This window comes from Chelon labrosus, assembly GCF_963514085.1.
Source record: "Chelon labrosus genome assembly, chromosome: 5".
NCBI classification, from domain to species: Eukaryota; Metazoa; Chordata; class Actinopteri; order Mugiliformes; family Mugilidae; genus Chelon; species Chelon labrosus.
In genome coordinates this window covers 3,385,000-3,403,291 of record NC_140341.1, presented here as the reverse complement: position 1 = coordinate 3,403,291, position 18,292 = coordinate 3,385,000, and the positions used below count along the sequence as shown (strand labels likewise).

Sequence of the window (18,292 nt, the reverse complement as noted above, 5' to 3'; positions counted from 1 at the left end):
AGATGGACGGATGATGGATGGATGGATAGATGGACGGATGATGGATGGATGGATGGACGGATGGATGGATTTATAGATGGACGGATGACGGATTTATGGATGGATGGATGGATGGATGGATTTATGGATTTATAGATGGATGGATGGATGGATTTATAGATAGATAGATAGATATACAGACAGATAGATAGATAGATAGATAGATAGATATAAGGATGGAAGGATAGACAGATAGATAGATATAAGGATGGAAGGATAGACAGATAGATAGATATAAGGATGGAAGGATAGACAGATAGATAGATAGATAGATAGATAGATAGATTCCTAATGAAATAATATTGCTTAATGTAACAAAGACGATGATAACAAGAAAGAAAGTGGACGATGAAAACAGAAGAGAGGAGAAAGAAAGAAAACTGCTCTACTACGTATCTGTCTCTAATCTGTGATATAATCTCAGCCATGTCCTGTAGATCAACGTTCTTCACTAGATAAGATGCGTTTTTGTTTTAATGATACAGATTTACTTCAGATGTAGACACACAGATTAGACACAGTCGTGTGTGGTCACCTGAGGATTATCATAGAAGAGGACGTCTGGAATCTTCATCTTCTCGCTGGGTTTGTAGACGGGAGCAGACACGCTGCCGATAGTCAACACCCCGTCCTTTACCGTACCTGGAGACATAACCAAGGGAATAAAAAATAATAATATTTGGATTCAGATGCTGATTCAGAACCTGATCTACCATGAAAACCTTAAAACCTTAAAACAACAACAACTCCTGATTTTCATCTGTGAAATCTTCGAGTAGTTTGATGAATCTTATTTAGACTCACAGCGATAATCAAGAGCGTTTTCAGCGGGTTCCGGCGTGTCCTGTATGGAGCAGTTGGCGAGGCTTTTGTCAAGAGAGGCCCGGGCCAGGCTGGGCAGGAACCTACAGCAAGACACACGATCCTAGAGCTTAATAAAAACACTGAAGAACAACAGACTTAAAGGGGGGAGGGGTGGGGGAGTTTACCTGGAGAGACAGGCCTTATTGACGGCCCGGGCGATGCTCTCCTCCGGGTACTGAGAGAGACGGCGACAGATCCTCAACATCTGTCTGGTGGACAGAGACGAGGCCAGAGACTGCGCCTGGAGAGACGGACGCCGTTCACAAATAAATAACCTCCATCGCGCAGACGGTGGAGACGAAGAAATCAATGCAGGCTTACCGTGGGGTCGTTGGTCTGACGGAGACTGTGGGTGAGATGCAAAAGCTGCTCTGCTGCTTCTGATGGAACATTAGGAGTCTGATGAGAGAATGAGAAGGACTAGTGGTTAGAGAAGCCTTCTACGTCCACAGCTAAGGTGCTTTGAGCAAACACCTGACTCACCAGCCCCTGTATGAGGTCCATCTCCTCTGCTCTGGCCAGCGGTGTAACAGTGTGGTACAGGAACATAGTGAGCAGCTCTGGGCCCAACCACTGCTGACCTTTGCTGCTGCTGCTGCTTGAACCGGCGCCCACCACGGGGGGCTCGGCCAGGGCCAGCACTCTGAACGATGGATGTATGGGGAAGATCGATCTGAAAACACACACACAATCACACACAGATAAAAACATCTGTTCGGCCTCGTTGGAGAAGATGCCAAACGCAGGTGCACGTCGCGTTCGTCACGGACGCGATTGCGCCTGCGAGAGAGTGTCCGACCGAATCTGCGTCAGGGTCGAGAGCACGACTTCTGACAGCCGGACGTGAAATCCTCTGATTCAAGAGGACAGCAAAGTCCATTTCTATCAAACCACAGAGACACCCGCGCCGCGACGGGATATATTTACTCCACTGTGGGCGAAGGCTAACCGTCGTCGTCGCCACTGGATGAATGTGTGGGAGGACGTTTCTTAGATGAGGCTCTTACCCAACGTCTTCAACTACTCGTTTAAAAAGGTCAGGAGGAAGTTTGCTTTTCACTTGTTCACATAGACTCTTCTGTGCTCTATACATTCACCTCTGTAATGGATTTAATGCAAACATCAATAATGAGACAAGACTCGTGAAGTACCAGTCAAGAATTTAACTCCTTTTACTTGTTTTTTCGATTAGATTAACACTGAAGGCAAAAGAACAATGAAGTCCAACTCATCCTCAACCATCTCACCTGGGTTCAGGTCTGATACTGCCTACGTAGCCTGGAGGAAATTCATGAGGTAGTCACCTGGAATGGTTTCCATTTAACAGATGAGCCTTGTCAAAAGGGAATTTTCTACATGTGTGGTTCCCATCATGAAGCATGGAGGAGGTGTGATAGCGTGGAGGTGCTTTAAAGGTGGCACCAGATGGGACGGCGTGTCGACGCAGAACGCCATGCTAGTCATCCTGGTTAATCGTGCACTGATTTTCCCCAACAGCGTCACCCAATGACCCCAAACCCACCTCCAGGTTATGGAACCACACGACCACATGTTTGGCCTCAACAATCAGAAGACCTAAATCCAGGTGAGATGGTTTGGGATGAGTTGGACCTCAGAGTGAAGGCAAAGCAGCCAACAAGAGCTGAACACCTCCAGGAACTCCTTCAAAACTGTTGGAAAACTGTTCCAGTTGACTACCATCATGAAGCTTGTTGAGAGAAGAGTGTGCAAAGGTGGAACAGGGGCCACTTACAACCCAATTTCTTTTCAAAATGGACGGACCAGGAATGTAACAGCACAATAACCTATAAATAACTCAAGATTTTTACTTTGCTTCAGTGCAAATAAGAACAAGTAGATTATGAAAATGTTCACATTGAATGAACTCATGTATTGGAGTTTTGAATGTTTCAGTTTTCTCGTTGGATTTAAGTTTAACTTCTTGTCTGTCTTTATAATTTCATCCAGTTTCATTTCCTTGTGTCCGTGTCCTGCATTTGGGCCCTAGCTCATCACCACGAAACCTTACAGATCATTTTAGGAACAACCTTAAAAACTATTTCAGCACATTGCTGTCTCAGTACTCTGGCTAAAACATTCGGATCAGCAGCTACTTTTATTGAAAAACTGCAGTTAACGTCTTCTACGTCATTTGTCACATTTTGCAAATTCATGGCACGGGCCAGATTGGACCCTCTGGTGGGCCGGTTGTGGCCCACGGGCCGTATAACCCCCTTTTTTTGTTTACTGCATTACTCCATAAGCGCTTCGTCACAGTTTTAACGTCTTTAGTTGAATGAACGTTGAATGAGGAGGTGGGCGGCACGGTGGTGTGGTGGTGGCTAGCACTGGTGCTTCAACAGCAAGAAGGTTCTGGGTTCTAATCCATCATGGTCAACTGGTTCCTTCCTATGTGGAGTTTGCATGTTCTCCCTGTGTCTGCGTGGGTTCTCTCCAGGTTCTCCAGCTTCCTCCCACCGTCCAAAGACATGCTGGTTAGGTTCATTGGTGATTCTAAATTGGCCGTAGGTGTGAGTGTGAATGAATGAATTAATGAATGAAGAGGTGTGTCCAAACTCTTCAATCTGTTTACCGTTTTCCCAGGAATATTAAATATTAAACTGAATGTTGAGATTTAAGATATAGGACGATAGCGCACATCGAATCCTGGTGAACACACACTCACACACACACACACACTTCGTCTGAGCCACATGAGTGGAGGAAGAGGAAGTGGGTTTTATTCCAGCCCAGACGCCCCACCACAAACATCCTTTCCGCCAGCTTAGGTGGGTTTTTTTAAGACGCGTGCACACACACACAAATGTTTTTTTTTTATGTGCATGTACATAAACTCGCTGCATGAGTCAAATACAGGGAACAGCTAAGGTCAAGACCGACAACAGTCACTCACACACGATATATCGGTGACGCTGCATGTTTTTAGAAATGTTTTTATAAACCACTGCGCTGGATTTGTTTTTGGTCGTGGAGATGCGGCGAGATCAAGTCATTTTCAGCTCTCCCCACGTCTGCAGACTCCAGCTCTATTTTCAGCCTGAACACCTGGTAACAGCCCCCCCGCCCCCACACTCCCCCTCAGAGGCGCAACAAAAAAGAAGGAATAACAAATGACTCTTAACTTTGCTGATGTGAGTTTCTTTTGGTTTTCTTCAGGGCTGGGTTTAAAAAATGTATGTCGATCTTCATTTGTTTTTTTAAATACAAGCCATTTCCTGCATCTTTTCTCAGAAATCTGAAAACATTGAGATCTGAAACCTGACGTCGTCAGGGCTAAAAGCTGATTGGATTTAAAAGGGATATAACAGAGCACATCATGTGAAACTACAGCTAGAATAATGTGGACATCTCACAAATCTCAGGAACCAACGACATTAGTTTTAAGCTTTTGAATTGGAATTGAATCAAATTAAATAAATCAGCAGCGACAGACCGATTCCCCAGTTCTTATGTTTTATATTTCTTCTTTAATCATCCCTCAAAACTCAGTGATGACGACACTAAAGCTTGTTACACACTCTGTAAGAAGAAAAGAGAAATTTGTTCTCGCTCCTAAGGCTGCAAGAACAAGAACAAAGTCCGTTCTTTGGGTGAGTTACGTTTCATGAGAAACTCAAGCGCCGAAATCCAGGTCCAAGTCCTCATAAGCCCCTCCCACAGCTGCATATGTCACACACGCTAAGCACTGTGGGAAATGTGGTAAATGGACGACGAGGAGAGGCACTTTTCTTATTATTTTGGAAACGCGCTAAGCAAAGAAGAAAAGAAGTTCTGCCCGGTTGACGTGTCGAGAACAAGCTGCAAGAACAAAATGACGTCAGAACTTTTTGCTTGTGGTGTCTGGCAACTATTCTGTGATTTGTCAGAAATTGGAAGTGGGCGCGGTAAAAGCAGAAATGCTAGCGGCCACTCTGTTAGCTCCCAGATGCTAATATTCTCAGTAACCGCTAATCTCTCCTGAGTAGAGATCGGCATACTGTTTGTGATGAACGGCATAAACAGACGGACAAGGTCGTCAAAAGTGTGGTCTCCCACATCTCCCAGAATGCTTAGCGTGTGTGACATATGCTGCAGTGGGAGGGGCCTATGACTTTGTTCTCGACACATCAACTGTGCAGAACTTTTTTTCTTTCTTCTTCGCTTAGCGCGTTTCAAACATAATAAGAAAATCGCCTCTCCTCGTCGTCCATCTACCACATTTCCCACAATGCTTAGTGTGTGTGACGTATGCAGCATTCGGAGGGGCCTATGAGGACTTGGGCCTGGAATTCGGCACTTGAGTTTCTCGTGAAACGTAAATTACCCCAAGAACGAACTTTGTTCTTGTTCTTGCAGCCCTAGGAGCGAGAACAAACTTCTCGCTTCTCGTGGAGTACGTAACAAGCCTAAGACACTAAGGTCAAAACATGCTATCATCACAGATCTCAGCATCATTTGTCTCTCTTCATTTCCCCTAATGTAACAGCACTTATGAGCGTAGTTATTATTAGTTTCAAAAAGCCAGGGACCACACCTGTCGAGTTTCCGTGATTTATACAAACTCTGAAACGCTCTTAAAATGCTCCTGACCTTTCCCCCCACCGCCGTGTGCTGACCCGTGTGTGTGTGCGTATACCTCTCTTGCAGTTGCTCGTCACTAAACTGCAGCTCTTCCTTCAGGGTCTGGTATCTGTCCCATCTGAGCAGCCTGGTTCCATCATACAGATCCAGCTCCCTGTCATGGAGCAACCTGGGATGCAGAGCAGTGGAAAGAGAGAGCGGGGGAGTTAAGACATGTTTTAAAACCTGAGGGAGAGCGCACAGAAAGGATGAAAGCACTAATATCAACAGTATTCTAAAATTAGCCCGGCGAGTAAATCGTGGAAGTGCTTGAGCTGAAGTACCGTGACAGCACAGCCAGGGTTCCCAGGTTGACCCTGTGGATGCCGTCCAGGAGCAGGAGCTTGCCCTCAATGGCAGCGGAGACGAGCGGGGACGGCCTCCACGCCGTGTCTCCATTCGGGAGAGTGTACCTCTGCTGGAGAAGGTCCCTGGCCGTCATGTCCTGGAAGACAAAGAGAAAGGTGAGGGTGGAGAAAAGGGAACAGGAAAAGGAGGAAGGGATTTTCTTGCAAACTTGATACCTCTCCTTTACAGATAACACTCAAGAGCACATTTCCGCTGTGTATATGTGTGCTGAGCGTGACTGTCATGTTCAATATCGCGCCACCACGTCACAGCTCAGACGGAGGTTGCATAATTTGTTCCCCACGCAAAAGAGACACTTTGCATTAAGTCAGAAACTGGCTCGGATGCGCATTTGGTGCCTGGATGAAGTCGTAGGAGTTTGCATGTTCTCCCTGTGTCTGCGTGGGTTCTCTCCAGGTTCTCCAGCTTCCTCCCACCGTCCAAAGACATGCTGGTTGGGTTCATTGGTGATTCTAAATTGGCTGTAGGCGTTGAGTGTGAATGGTTGTCCGTCTCTCTGTGTTAGCCCTGTGATAGACTGGAGACCTGTCCAGGGTGTACCCCGCCTCTCGCCCCAATGATAGCTGGGATAGGCTCCAGCCCCCCTGCGACCCTTCACTCGGGGAGCAATTTAGGGGTTAGGTGCTTGCTCAAGGCACCCACCAATCCATGGATGCGGGAGGAAGCGCACCTCTGACCCTTCGATCATCTCCCCACCCCAAAAGTTTCACCCTGAACCCACAGATTAAAAGATGCTCTACCGACTGAGCTGTCCAGGCCTCGGCAGTAGAGCTGCTACTCCTTCACCAGGGTAGACCCCAGAATTAAAGGAGGAACTACAGATCTCATACTAACTTGTGATGAGTAACACCCACAGATTGCGGCTATTTAAACTCTCTACCAGCCTTTTAGAAGTGAAGAAGCTACTCGGATGAAGCGTCTTCAAGAAACTCTACAAGTCCAGTTACTCCTGTTTCATCTTTTTTGGGACCTTCCATGACCTGGATGACTAAGAACCTTGTTTATTCTGTTGCTACCATGACCAGACTGTGGATAAGTTGACAAAAATAGATGCTTGGCTATTTCTAAATTGTGGGTTTGCTTTATTTATTTATTTTTTAAACCAGGATTTGACCACTGGTTCACCAAGGGTTCATTTATACAGTAGATGGGTGCAGTAGTTGTCCTTTGTTCCAATTTAATCAGTAAGCGGGATTATACGTGTGTATATGGAGGTAAATCCAGACCTTATATCCCCGTTTTAGCACTTTTAGAGATTATTATTGCTCATTTTTTATTTCCAACCAGCCACCCCTCGCCCTGACATGTCACCTTCTTTTTTTTTTTTTCCAAAAATGGGATTTTCAGAGACGACCAGATGAATGGACTGGCGAAGGATTCCGCAATTCCCGCAGCGCAAGTCACCCCTGACCTCAGCCGGCTAAAAATAGCCGCGGCATGATGCATTTAATACATAAAGCTCCCGCACACCCACTTCCTGCACAGTCATCACCCAGATGACTGCGTTCCACACAATCACACACACAAAGCTTTACATTTATAGACATGTAGTATGTTTTCTAAAATCATTTTTAACCGTTAATGGAACAAGTGGAGTTTCTATGACCCCGTGAGCTATTTGCTCTCATGCATCTCCACCTGCCCAAGTGGTTGAAGCCTCCTCTTTGAGGTTTGATTACAACAGGTCAGCCACAACATTATGACCACTGACAGGAGAAGAAGTAAATGACATTGACCATCTTCTGACAGTTCAATGTTCTGCTGGGAAACTCTTTAGGAACAACTAAAAAAAAAACATGAAGAACAGCACAAGGTGTTGACCTGGCCTCCAAATTCACTAGATCCCAAACTGATCAAGTATCTGTGGGATGATCCACAGAGGCCCCTCCGCTCAAAGACCCCCCCCCACTAACAACAATGTGTTGCCAGACAACACAGGACACCCTCAGAAGGCCCATGTCCATACTCTGATGAGTCACCCCAAGGGAGACCTGCACAATATTAGGAAGGTGGTCATTATGTTATGGCTGATCGGTGTATATCAAGAGATAAAGCTGCTTAGATGAAAGCAAGTATATGCCGTCGATGAAAGAATAAAGGTCAGATTTAGCTACAGGAAGCAAAAACCTTGAAATGCTGCTTGGTCTGTTTTACTGAAGTAGGTCAAAGGAGGGACATATGGTGGAGAGGACTGTCTCATTAATAACTGGCTTTGTGACACAAAAAAAGAGTCTTTCTCCAGAGATCCGACACGCTGAACCTTTTCAAAACGTCCTCATTTACCTGGTAGAGCATGACCGGCTCCATGCTGTAACCCAGGATCTCAGCAAACTCTCTCGCAATCACCGACTTGCCACAACCCTGTGAAACAGAAATCATCCTCGTTATTAAAATCAGAGCTAGCCTCCAGTGTGTGAGTGTGTGTTGAGCATCACACGTTAGCTACCTTAGCTCCGATTAAACAGATGTCCTTAACCATGTGTGACTGCATCATCTCCGCCATCAGCTGGGAGTGGCTGGGCGTGTTGATGAAGGCGGGGCTGCTGTTGGGCGGACGCAGCTCCTTGGCGCCTGCCGGGACCTGAAGTCAAGAAATCAGCAAGCGACAACTAAATCACCGTAAATGAAAAATACCCCTTTAAATAAAACATGAATCAGAGGATGATGAGCGTCGCTGCATTGTCCAGCAACAGTGTTATCAACCTGTCTGTGAGACGTACAGGCCTGCATGTTAGGAGCCAAAGGGATTATTGCCTACGCAGCTTCCCAGAGTTAATAAGAGTGATATCATCTGTTCGACTGGAAGATCAGCACCACTATTCTTAGAAGTCTGGAACAGATCTCGGTTCTTTCCAAAGCCCGCGCGGTGACACGACGCTTTTTCATCCAAGAGGAAGAATTAAAGACTGATAAAAATATTTACAGACTCCGCTGCACAGAATCACGACGGCCAAGCTGCTGATACAGAGCGTCTGCCTTCTGTCTGTCCGTCCGTCCGTCCGTCCCGTCTGTGTGTGTGGTCTGCCATGTGACGAAGGACGTCTCTGTGACAGATTCAAAGTCTCTGTTGTGTCTGGGACGTGTTTTTCAGTTTGTAATTTAATGAGGGTCGAGTGATCGCGCCCATGGGGACAGTCGAGATTGTCCAGTCTGAGAAGAAACAGTAACAACTTTCCTCTTTTTTTCTTCAATGTTTTTCTCATATGAAGGCAAAAAAAATTAAATGTTTAAATGGTGGTTCTTGTCATTTATTGTCATAATTTAAAACGTCATCGTATGCAGGTGAAGCAATAGAAATAGTTGCACATGGTTTTATAGCAGGAAGCAAGGAATAAAAATAACAGGGGTGGGACTTGAACGATTAATTACTTACAAAAACATTATAGTGTTAAAAAAATTAACGCATTTAATCGCAATTCCAAACAACATGGAACGTTGGCTAACGGCTACCAATATGGAGGAATCAGATGAAAGTACGTCGCTTGGACTGATGGAAGGCAAAAAAAAAACAACTACTTAATGGACGCCTTGATAAAAGTGTGGTTTTGTACAAATTGTGCAAAACAGGGTTTGCATACCACTGAAGCACTTCAACCCTACGGTGCCATGCAGCGAGCACAGAAACCACCGAAGCAGTTAGCGCTATCAGTCCCGGTCCGAGTGCGAACAAGAGGTGCCGGCAGCCCGAACTTTGCTTACCATTTGAAGTCAATACTGTTCTGAAATGGCACTTTAACTTTAGGTCTGTTCAGTTTTGGCCTGGGATATTTTCTACTGTTTTGAATTGAAATGCCATTAAATCCATTATTTCCAGACATTAGAAGAGTTTGAGTTTACAATATTCATGTCTGTCATGTGTATTATTTGATTCACTAAAATCCATTTAAAATGTTGCTTTTTGGGGCAAATATCGTTATGCGATTAAAATGGGATTAATCGCGATTAATTAATTAATTACAAAGCCTCTAATTAGTTAATTTTTTTAATCGAGCCCCACTCATAAAAAATACATTTAAAAAATTGGCTTAGCTATATGTAATATACAGTCAAACAAATGGATCTGAAATATTACACATGCCAATGCTCACAAATTTAGCCAATATTACATGTTGGCGAGTTGCAAAACCAAATGAATGTTTAGGAACGGCTCACGTCAAAGTCCTGACCTTAATCCAATAGAGTTCATGTGAGGAAAACCACCAACATCTCAGAACTGAAGTGGTTCTGTTTCTGAGGAATGGGCTAAAATTCCTCCAAGCCGCTGTAGACCACTGATCAGCAGTTACCAGAAACATTTAGTTACAAGGAGGTCACAGCAGATACCGGAAATAATGGTTCACTCACTTTTGTAAGTCACTGATATGAACAAATGATTAATTATTATGGCTAAATGAATGCGTAAGTATGATAATCATGTTGTATTTGTTTGACTGGGTTCTATTTGTCTTCTTTCGGGACTTGTTTGAAGATCCGCTGATGCTTTGAGTAATATTTGTGCACTAATGTAGCCTACGCGCTCTGCATACCAGACTGAAGGTCTTGCGTTTTACTCTGTACGCAGCCACTCCACCGTTACCTGAAAGGTGACGTCCTTGTCTGCGACGCGTAATGTGACATCTGCGTGGCCCTCGAGATCCTTAGTCGTGGACACGCTCAAGACGGCGTTGGGCGCCGGCTGGCGACGACCATCCAGAAGCTCAAATCGCTGCGAGAGACGCCGTAGAGGACATCGGGGAAATATAAGGAATACATTAGAATATATTTCATCTCATGATCAGAGCAGGACAAGTGAGCACAGGTGGCCTCGCATCTGGACTTACACTGAGTACTCCCTCGACTGCCTTGCGCCCATCCTTGCCCAGGATGCTGTCGTAGGGGTAGAGTCTCTGGACTAGCTGCTGTGAGGACAGCATGGGAAAAGCATTCTGCAACCACACAGAAAAGCAGACAAGCATTGATTACCAGAGGTACATCTTTCATCTTTTTAATCCTTTGATTTTTATTGTTTCCACTTGCATCTCACCAGGACATGAAGGGCAGGGAGCAGGTTGTCCACGGGGAAGTCAGGAAGGCCCATGTTGGATGATTCCTGGGAGCACAGAGTCGTCGCTAGCGACAGCAGCTGGGACACCCTGAAGCACAGGATACACCGTTAAGAACTAATGACAATTAAGAAGGTCCAAGATTCAGTTTGTGTCTTCTTCTATTTTACCTTTCTGCAGCAATATTTGGTCCTGCTGCGTACAACAACTCCAACTGGTCCTAAAAACACAAAGAAGATCCTGATGAATGGATAAGAACCTGGTGTAGCCTGCCAATTTCTCAAAAAAGCTTTTTCCAGCTCTTTCCAGTATAAGTATTTGCTATTTTCTTTAGTTTATACACAAATCAATGTTCTCTATGTGAATTATTTGAGCTCTCTTTCGCTTGTGCCCTCGTTTTTTCTCCTTACTGGGACCTTTTTGTGGTGCTGCTCTTAGATAATCTCTGAATTCCTGGACCGACCTTGAACGGTAGGTAGTAGATGTCTCTGGCCTGGAAGCGGGAGCGGAGGGGAGGATCCAGCGGGTTGCCCTTGTATTTAGGAACAGGAAGACCGAGAGCGATGACCCGAAAGTCCTCGCTCACGCGGACGATCTTCCAGCCGTCCAGCTCCTCTTTGGTATGATCCTGCAACGTATCGGGGAATTAAAACATTCACAGTCTGACATATTCGTTAGACACGTTTCTGTGCAGGAGGCTGCAGGTACAGAGCTCCATCTAACAAGTACAGTCTGTGAATGTCACACAGTATTTACGGCTTTAATTCCTTAAAACGCACCAAGAGCTCTGTAGGAGTAGTGTGAACATTCACTGCTTAGGTGTGAAGCTTGAAATAGAAACGGCTTCATGAACAGCCTCGATCATAAAAATACATTTGTTCTCATAAATGTAAACAGGGGTTAAGCTGGACGACACCCAGACACGGAGACGTCTGTAGCTGCTGTCATTTTTCAAAAAGATCATCTCGGTGTTTCGCTGATAAACTGCCCTGACCTGCAGCAGCTTGTCGTAGCGCTCCGCCGACATCAGGAAGCGTCCGTCTTCCAGCTGCATCTCTCTGTTCTCCAGCAGGTTGTTGAGGACGGGCAGGACATTTCTCTCTGCCTTCTCCAACCCCTCCAGGACCAGGACTCGACCGTGCGTCGCTGCCCTCACGGCGCACTGGGGACAAGCACAGGGGAGGTCGAGACAAACCGGCGGTGAGGTCAATCAATACTCCAGAAGTAATCGGGACGGAGGGGAAGACGCTGGTGTCAGGAAATGGCTCATTTAGAGCTAAACACACCCTTGTTACTGCAATCGGTCCACGCTCGGGGTCAAAATCTGCACCTCCATTGTCTGGGATGACCTCTGACCTTCTATAAATGTTAACAGGACTAAAAGCTTTTATAAAAAGACCAACTGCGCGTCACTTCTCCTTACTGCCTGTGATCTAATGAAAATATAAGCGTGCAATAAAGCTTTTCCTGAGGATATCCTCAGTTTATTGTGTTCGGAACGTCCTTTCGAAGGAAAAGTTTAAAAACAGTCTAAGCCCTTTTCAGCAGCAGGTCTATTTTTTACCACGAAATGTGGGATCAGAAGCCAGAGCTCAGTTTACACAGAAAGTGTGTGTGTGTGTGTGTACATGTACATGCGACGCACATTTCTGTAGAAATCAAAAAGCACGTTTGACGTCAAGAGGCAGGAAACTTTAGCTGTCTGGGAGGACCGCAGAGCGAGCGGCCGTGTAATTAGGTTAACATGTAAATACGTGGCAGGTTGTGTGGGAAGCGCGGCCGTAAAACTATAGTGAGGACCAGATGCTCTATATTTAACTCCCCGATCCATTTTCGGCACCAAACGCTGTAATCAGATAATTGTTAGAAATGCAAGTGACGCAGGAAGGCGAGAGAGAGAGAAAGAGAGAGGAGGGGAAAACACAGACGGGCCTCGTGTTCTGTCTGACACTAACCATGCAGTAGAAGAAGAAGAAGGAAAAAAATGGATAAATGGAAAAAAAAAACATCCCAACAGATACCGAGACGCTTTTAGCACACGCTCCATAATGGATGTCACTGTGAGTGTTAATCTAAAGAGTGATATCAGCCATTTTCCATTTCATCTCCAGCAGCCTCTTTGTGTCTTAGTTAACGTTTAATTGACCGTGTAACAGTGAGTATGCTTCCAACTTCCTTCGTGAACACACCGATGTGATCTTAGTCAAATAAAGTAGCTGGGAACGGGACGTGTTTGATTGGAAGAGTGTGGGAGAAATATTCACGCCCATTTTCTGTTTTATTGTTTCTGTAAATGGAGTCATCTTGAATATTTGTTGTTGACAAAAGAAAAACTCTACAAAGTAACGTCAATCACTTAAAATATATACTGCCTGGCCAAAAACAAAGGTCACACACTCTCATATTTCCTTGGATGGCCTTTAGCTTTGATTACAGCACACATTCTCTGTGGCGTTGTTTCCATAAGCTTCTTCAATGTCACCAGATTTATTTCCATCCAGTGTTGCGTTCATTTTCCACCAAGATCTTGTATTGATGATGGGAGAGTCTGACCACTGCACAAAGCCTTCTCCAGCACATCCCAAAGATTCTCAATGGGGTTAAGGTCTGGACTCTGTGGTGGCCAATCCATGTGTGAAAATGATGTCTCATGCTCCCTGAACCACTCTTTCACAATCTGAGCCCCATGAATCCTGGCATTGTCATCTTGGAATATGATCCATTGATGGAATAACCTGGTCATTCAGTATATTCAGGTAGTCAGCTGACCTCATTCTTTGGACACATAATGTTGCTGAACCTAGACCTGAGCAACTGCAGCAACCCCAGATCATAGCACTGCCCCCACAGGCTTGTACAGTAGACACTAGGCATGATGGGTGCATCACTTCATCTGCCTCTCTTCTTACCCTGATGGTTCCCCACTATCCTTCCAGTTTTTAATAATGCGTTGGACAGTTCTTAACCCAGTTTTAGTAGTTTCTACATGGTTGTTTAAGAAATGAGAAGCTACTCATTGTATCAGTTGGGGTTAAATAACTTGTTGCCAGCTGAAAGATAATCACCTATACAGTAATTATACAATAGGAGGCTCCTACCCATTTACCTAACCCGAAACCCTCTTAAAGACTCTATTAAGAAGAATCTGAGTGGATAGGTCTCAATCAGGCTTCCACATCTGGTCAGTTTTACTGTATTCGTCTTTACCAGATTGTTTAAGTTCTGTCAGGTTGCATGAACAGGCCTTTTCAAGCACCAGCCACAACTTCTCTATTGGTCTGAGGTCTTGTTTTGACTCATCTGCCCCAGAACATTCATGTTCTTGTCTCTTGTCCAGGGCCTGCTGCAGAGAATCACCCCCTCCTAGCATGATGCTGCAGCTACCATGCTTGATATCCTCAGTGTGGCTAGATCAACAATGCCTGACATTTCACAGACTGTACCGTCTCCACTTCCTCCCATCGGCCACACTGATGTATCTTGTCCGTTAGGATCCAGCGTCTGTCTGAGAGCGGAGCCACGTTATCAACGACGCGTCCACACCTCCTCTAGACTCATTGGTGATTGGGTAACACCACTCTGCCCCCACTAGTCATATAAAAAAAGAAATGTTGGGACGGAGCAGTTGTCAATGGCAACATGGCAATCATCATGATATCACATCCTGTTTTCCAGTTGTTGTTCCGAGCCCACAATTCTTTATCTTTTTTTTTGTGGCGGAATGTTAATCTGGAGTCTCTCCGTTGGGAACCCATTATGCACCCGCAAAGATGTGCCGGGCCAATCAGATCACGTGGGCGGGGCTTAATGAAATGCAAATGCGAAATGTGGTGGGCTTGTATTCAGTCTTACACAGAAGCCATTGCCTCAGTCTGCCACTAGAGGGAGTGACAGGCTAAAGCAGGTGGGTAAAGACCTGACAGGATGTCGAGTGTGACTAGGGGAAAGCTGGGTCTGCCAACAGAGTAGGAGATAGGACTCAAATATTTACACGTCTCCAGTAGCGCCCCCTATAGACCGTATTGCACGAAACATGGTGGGCTTGTAAGGAGTCATCCACAGATTATTACAGTCAACTTTCAAGCAGTTTACTGTGGTGGTTTGTGAGATATAAACATGTAGTTGTTGTAGCACCCCCTACAGCCCGAATTTCATGAAACTTGGCATGATTGTACACAAGCATATTACAATGACGGTTGCTAAGTTTCATAAGGATTGGGCGAATACTTCAAAGAAGAAGAAGAAGAAAAATCGCAACAAAATCAATATGGATCCTGCAACTTAAATCACCAACGTTTCCTCAAACAAGCAGGCTCCAACATGAATCCTATATACCGCCTACATAATCAATCTTTCTGCCAAGCTACTACCATTAGACGGCTAAGAACTGATTTCCGTTCAAAGCCTGGATGTGGCAGGCTTTTACATTACTGTAATAGAGTCTTATTTCCAGGGTGGGTTCGAGGTGAGCTGTCTTACATAAGAGCCCCTGCTAAATGAAGAGGAGTGACTGGAAATGTTACAAATACACATAACAAGCAAGCGATTACATTCATGTGACTGCATCTTTCATCCAAAACAGCAGGGGAGGGGGTTGGGGTGATGCTTGGAAGGAGGAGAGGAAGAAAAAGAGACAGAGCTGAAGAGACTGGAAGTGAAGTGGAGGTACGAGAGGGGAGGGGAGGGGAGGGGAGGGGAGGGGAGGGACAGCAGCGTTATCACAGGGCCTGACACGCTAAGCGTCTATATGGGGCTCCGAATCAGCACAGGGCCCTGAGGAATCCCTGGGTGCTCTAGTTAACACACAGACACCTCCTACCAAACTATTCTCAGAGAGAAACGATTCGCTAATTCACACCCACACGTCTCTAGCCCTTAAAACAAGTGTCAGATGCTGTAATGTGTGCATTCCTATACTCACATAATTGCACCCAAAGGCCAAATATTAACCACACACACAAACACAGGCACCAGCCATACCTTAAACAAGCAATCCAAGATACACACATTAGTACCGTTAACACTGCTGTATCCACACATGAGCCGTTTCCGTGGAAACAATGGGAGTTCTTTCTGATGAGGAGGTGGCGGGAGGCGGATGAACCTCAGGGAGTTGGAGGGGCTGGTGGGCTTTATTTGTTCCTGGAAACGATAGCGTGTCTTCACAGATTCGCGACGGCGTCATCAGTCGATACGCAGGAAATGGTTTAATCACTCAGAGATAGTTTGTGAGAATTTGGACGAGGGGTATAACCATGAAGATTTGTTTTCTAAGGCGATTTGGAACTGAGGCTGAAAGGCCGTCCCGATATGGCCGAAAACGTTCCCATCGAGCTAACGCGGAAGATGATGTAACTTCACGGTTTTACTCCACTCAGAAGCTGAAATCAAATCAAATCAAATTACAGAGTGCTGGACATTAAGAGCACAGGGGTGAACTATGTGACTTTTGCTGTTATATTTTGTTTGGCAACATAATTTTGTTAGTGGGGGGCCTTTGAGGGGAGGGGCCTCTGTGGATCATCCCACAGATACTTGATCAGTTTGGGATCTAGTGAATTTGGAGGCCAGGTCAACACCTTGTGCTGTTCTTCATGTTTTTTTTAGTTGTTCTGAAGCATTTTTGTGTGTGCTCCTGTGCTGGGGATGTCTGCTGCCATCAAGGAGTGTCATTGCTATGGGGTGGGGGTGTCTGGTCTGGTCTAGGTGGGTGCTACATGTCTAAGTAACATCCACACCAATGAATGCCAGGTCCAAAAGTTTCCCAGCAGAACATTGAACTGTCACAAGATGGTTGATGTTATTTACTTCTCCTGCCAGTGGTCATAATGTTGTGGCTGATCGGTGAGTAAGGAGCCACGTATTTCCTCAATAATGACCCGTGGCTTTAATTCTGGAAATCTTTCTGCGTCAAGCAGCACAGCAGTAAAATTACGACACATGTGGAGGCTTCCAGGATTCAATTATCCGAGTTGAACTTAGGACGGCAATAAATAAAGAAATAATAACGTAACACATGTGATGTCAGTGAAAGAGAAAGACTTCACAACTTGTTTATGACGCACACACAAGTGTCCTTGGTGCGCAAAACTTGAGATCAGATTTCAAGTGCTGGCCCAGGACGCATGTGGAGATGCATTTTAATACCAGGTGTGAACACAGGAACTTAAAGATGGACGCTCTTGGATTCGATTGGCCGGGACGGATGTTAATGAGACGTCTGATCTGAAACCATGATTTTTTTTTTTAAATCAGAAAGAAAAAACGTGCTAGAGCTGAAAAACTGCCACATCAGCATCAGTGTGTGAAAGCCCAGATGATTAACGGGACTCAGACAAGCCACCTCTCCGTCTATGACAGTAGAAAAACCACTCAGTGAAAGATTTACAAGTTTAAGTGTGTGCGGTATAGACAAACACAGACGTTTTCTTCTCAAGCCCTGCATTCACTGAGAAACCTGAACATATTTATGAAATACAACTCTGTCAGTAGCACTGAATGAAGAGGAGTGACTCCACAAAGTCATAACTCTCTTCCAGCCGCAGCTTAATTTAAAGAAAATGAATCTAATTCTTAGCTTTGAGTTTTTATTTAATCTAGAAGATCAGGATTATGAGTGAAAAACTTAATGTGCCAAAAATAAAACATCAACAACTCAACCACGTTTCCATGGCGTTGATCCAAACTGTTAAGCAACCAATTTATTTTTTCGCACTGACGACGAAGCCAGGTGCTAATTAGTAGTGAGTAATGACACGGCTGAGTGAAATGATAATTACGTATCACAGCTTAACATCAGTTGTCACTGCCGGCTGGAGATTAACGATCGCGCATCTCTGGAGTTTACATTTATTTATTTTTTCTGTGGATGTGAGGAACGAACGGAGGTGAACAGAGAGTTCTGAAGCCCTCAGAGAAACCGGGCTTGTTTCTATGGTTACTTAACTTAGAAAATCTGAAGATCGGGGGCGTGTGTTTGCTAAAAGCTTAATCGATCCAAAACTGGCACGGAGGAAAACGTCTGTGCCAGTGAGAGTAGGTGTATTTCAGAGCCAGGAAGCAAGATGCCAAATTTGTCCTCCTCCATCATTGACTTCATCATATTAAAAAGACATTTAGCCGGAATCTTACTATTACTATTCTAAAATTATTTTAGTGTAATTAATCAAAATGTCATGTAAAGGATTGTTTGCTTTTAATGGCCTGTGTCTAAGCCTAGGTCACTTTTAGGTTTATGTTTTGTGGCGTAAAGTTGGTCTGGAGTCTCTCCGTTGGAAAACGATTCCGCTCCTGCGAAGTTCTGCCGGGCCAATCAGATCGTTTGGGGGGCGGGGCTTTATGTGGTGATGGACAAAAGT

At 45.0% G+C, this 18,292-nt stretch overlaps 1 protein-coding gene across 1 annotated transcript in view; it reads right to left on the bottom strand.

The window, feature by feature from the left end:
- Positions 1 to 18,292, bottom strand: part of vwa8 (von Willebrand factor A domain containing 8) — a 75,297-nt gene that overhangs the window by 53,232 nt on the left and 3,773 nt on the right. Inside the window, exons 5-19 of the mRNA XM_084545073.1 lie at positions 11,929 to 12,096; positions 11,398 to 11,562; positions 11,105 to 11,154; positions 10,916 to 11,024; positions 10,713 to 10,817; positions 10,469 to 10,597; positions 8,339 to 8,473; positions 8,176 to 8,253; positions 5,808 to 5,968; positions 5,540 to 5,653; positions 1,387 to 1,576; positions 1,225 to 1,302; positions 1,029 to 1,144; positions 844 to 944; positions 575 to 681 (exon numbers count right to left, since the gene is read on the bottom strand). Of these exons, the coding sequence (XP_084401199.1) occupies positions 575 to 681; positions 844 to 944; positions 1,029 to 1,144; positions 1,225 to 1,302; positions 1,387 to 1,576; positions 5,540 to 5,653; positions 5,808 to 5,968; positions 8,176 to 8,253; positions 8,339 to 8,473; positions 10,469 to 10,597; positions 10,713 to 10,817; positions 10,916 to 11,024; positions 11,105 to 11,154; positions 11,398 to 11,562; positions 11,929 to 12,096 (1,806 nt within the window). The remainder of the gene's footprint in view (positions 1 to 574; positions 682 to 843; positions 945 to 1,028; positions 1,145 to 1,224; positions 1,303 to 1,386; positions 1,577 to 5,539; positions 5,654 to 5,807; positions 5,969 to 8,175; positions 8,254 to 8,338; positions 8,474 to 10,468; positions 10,598 to 10,712; positions 10,818 to 10,915; positions 11,025 to 11,104; positions 11,155 to 11,397; positions 11,563 to 11,928; positions 12,097 to 18,292) is intronic.